Source organism: Nematolebias whitei, chromosome 1, assembly GCF_014905685.2.
Source record: "Nematolebias whitei isolate Nwh7 chromosome 1, NemWhi1, whole genome shotgun sequence".
NCBI classification, from domain to species: domain Eukaryota; kingdom Metazoa; phylum Chordata; class Actinopteri; order Cyprinodontiformes; family Rivulidae; genus Nematolebias; species Nematolebias whitei.
In genome coordinates, this window is record NC_056498.1 from 32,899,686 (window position 1) to 32,900,840 (window position 1,155).

At 46.1% G+C, this 1,155-nt stretch overlaps 1 protein-coding gene across 1 annotated transcript in view; it reads left to right on the top strand.

Moving 5' to 3' along the window:
* The first annotated feature begins 222 nt into the window (after positions 1 to 222).
* tnfsf12 (TNF superfamily member 12) overlaps positions 223 to 1,155 on the top strand; it is a 12,733-nt gene continuing 11,800 nt past the window's right edge. Inside the window, exon 1 of the mRNA XM_037683712.1 lies at positions 223 to 381. Within this exon, the coding sequence (XP_037539640.1) occupies positions 223 to 381 (159 nt within the window). The remainder of the gene's footprint in view (positions 382 to 1,155) is intronic.

The window sequence follows — 1,155 nt, forward strand, 5'->3', positions numbered from 1 at the left end:
GAGATTTTAAAATAATTAAATACATAATAATAATAATAATAAAGCCGGGACTGACGGAGTCCTGTCGTGCGTCTCTTGCGCGTCTCCACTCACGGAATGGACATTTGGAGCGGAACGCGTCTGCGGGGACTTGCACTGCGGGGATGGAGTTACTGAGCGCCTCTGGGGGGGCTGTGCGGAGGTGAGCGGGTATAGCTGTGCGGGGAGGGAGTGCGCCCAAACATGCAGCGGGTTCTGCAGAGGAGGAGAGTGCGCAAACTGCGGCTCGTCTGGGCCGCGCTGTCTCTGGCCGCGTGCAGCGCGCTGTTCACGGCGTGGACCTGGAGACAGACGCGGGACCTGTCCCAGTCCTTCCAGGTCCTGCAGGACCGACTCGAGCAGGTCTGTGTCACACTTTGATTAAAAGCATTAAAAAGGTGCGCGCGCACTTGTGCCGCAGCTTTGATTTAGGTTCAAGAGTTATGTAACGAGTTTTGTGCGCGGAACGGGAATCTTTGCGGGTGTGTGCGTGAGTTATTTTAGCTGCTTTTATCTGTCTTCTCTGCTCACCAGTCGATGCAGGAAAGGTTCATTCCTGCCTGCGTCCACCCCCCGCCATGTTTAACTGCTCTGCTGCCAGTTTTCTCAGTTTAATGGAAAAACTCAACTATTTGGCTGCTAAATCATCTGCATCCCCATTACTGGTCCAGACCAACACAAAGGTAGTTCAGGTCCTTTAAAGGTGCGTTCTGTGGAGATATTATGAACAATTAATATCTTACAACCTACCTGTTGTATTAAAATGACCTCAGTTTGGATAAAGAGGCTACAATGACACTGCTGGCAAAAATGGGCCACATCCAATATTTATGGCAATCTGAATGTGACAAATCTATTTGTTCTGGCAATCAGAATGTGAAATATCAAATTTTTTGTTCCAGTCTGGATGTGACAAATCTTTTTTGTGCCAGTCTGAAGACGACAAATCTGAAATTGTATGGCAGTCTGAATGTGACAAATTAGAATGTATGGAAGTCTGAATGTGACAAATCCTTTTTGTTCTCATCTGAAGACGACAAATCTGAAAATTGTATGGCAATCAGAATGTGATAAATTGATTTTTTATGGCAGTCTGAATGTGACAAATTGATTTTTATCAGAGTCTGAATATGACAA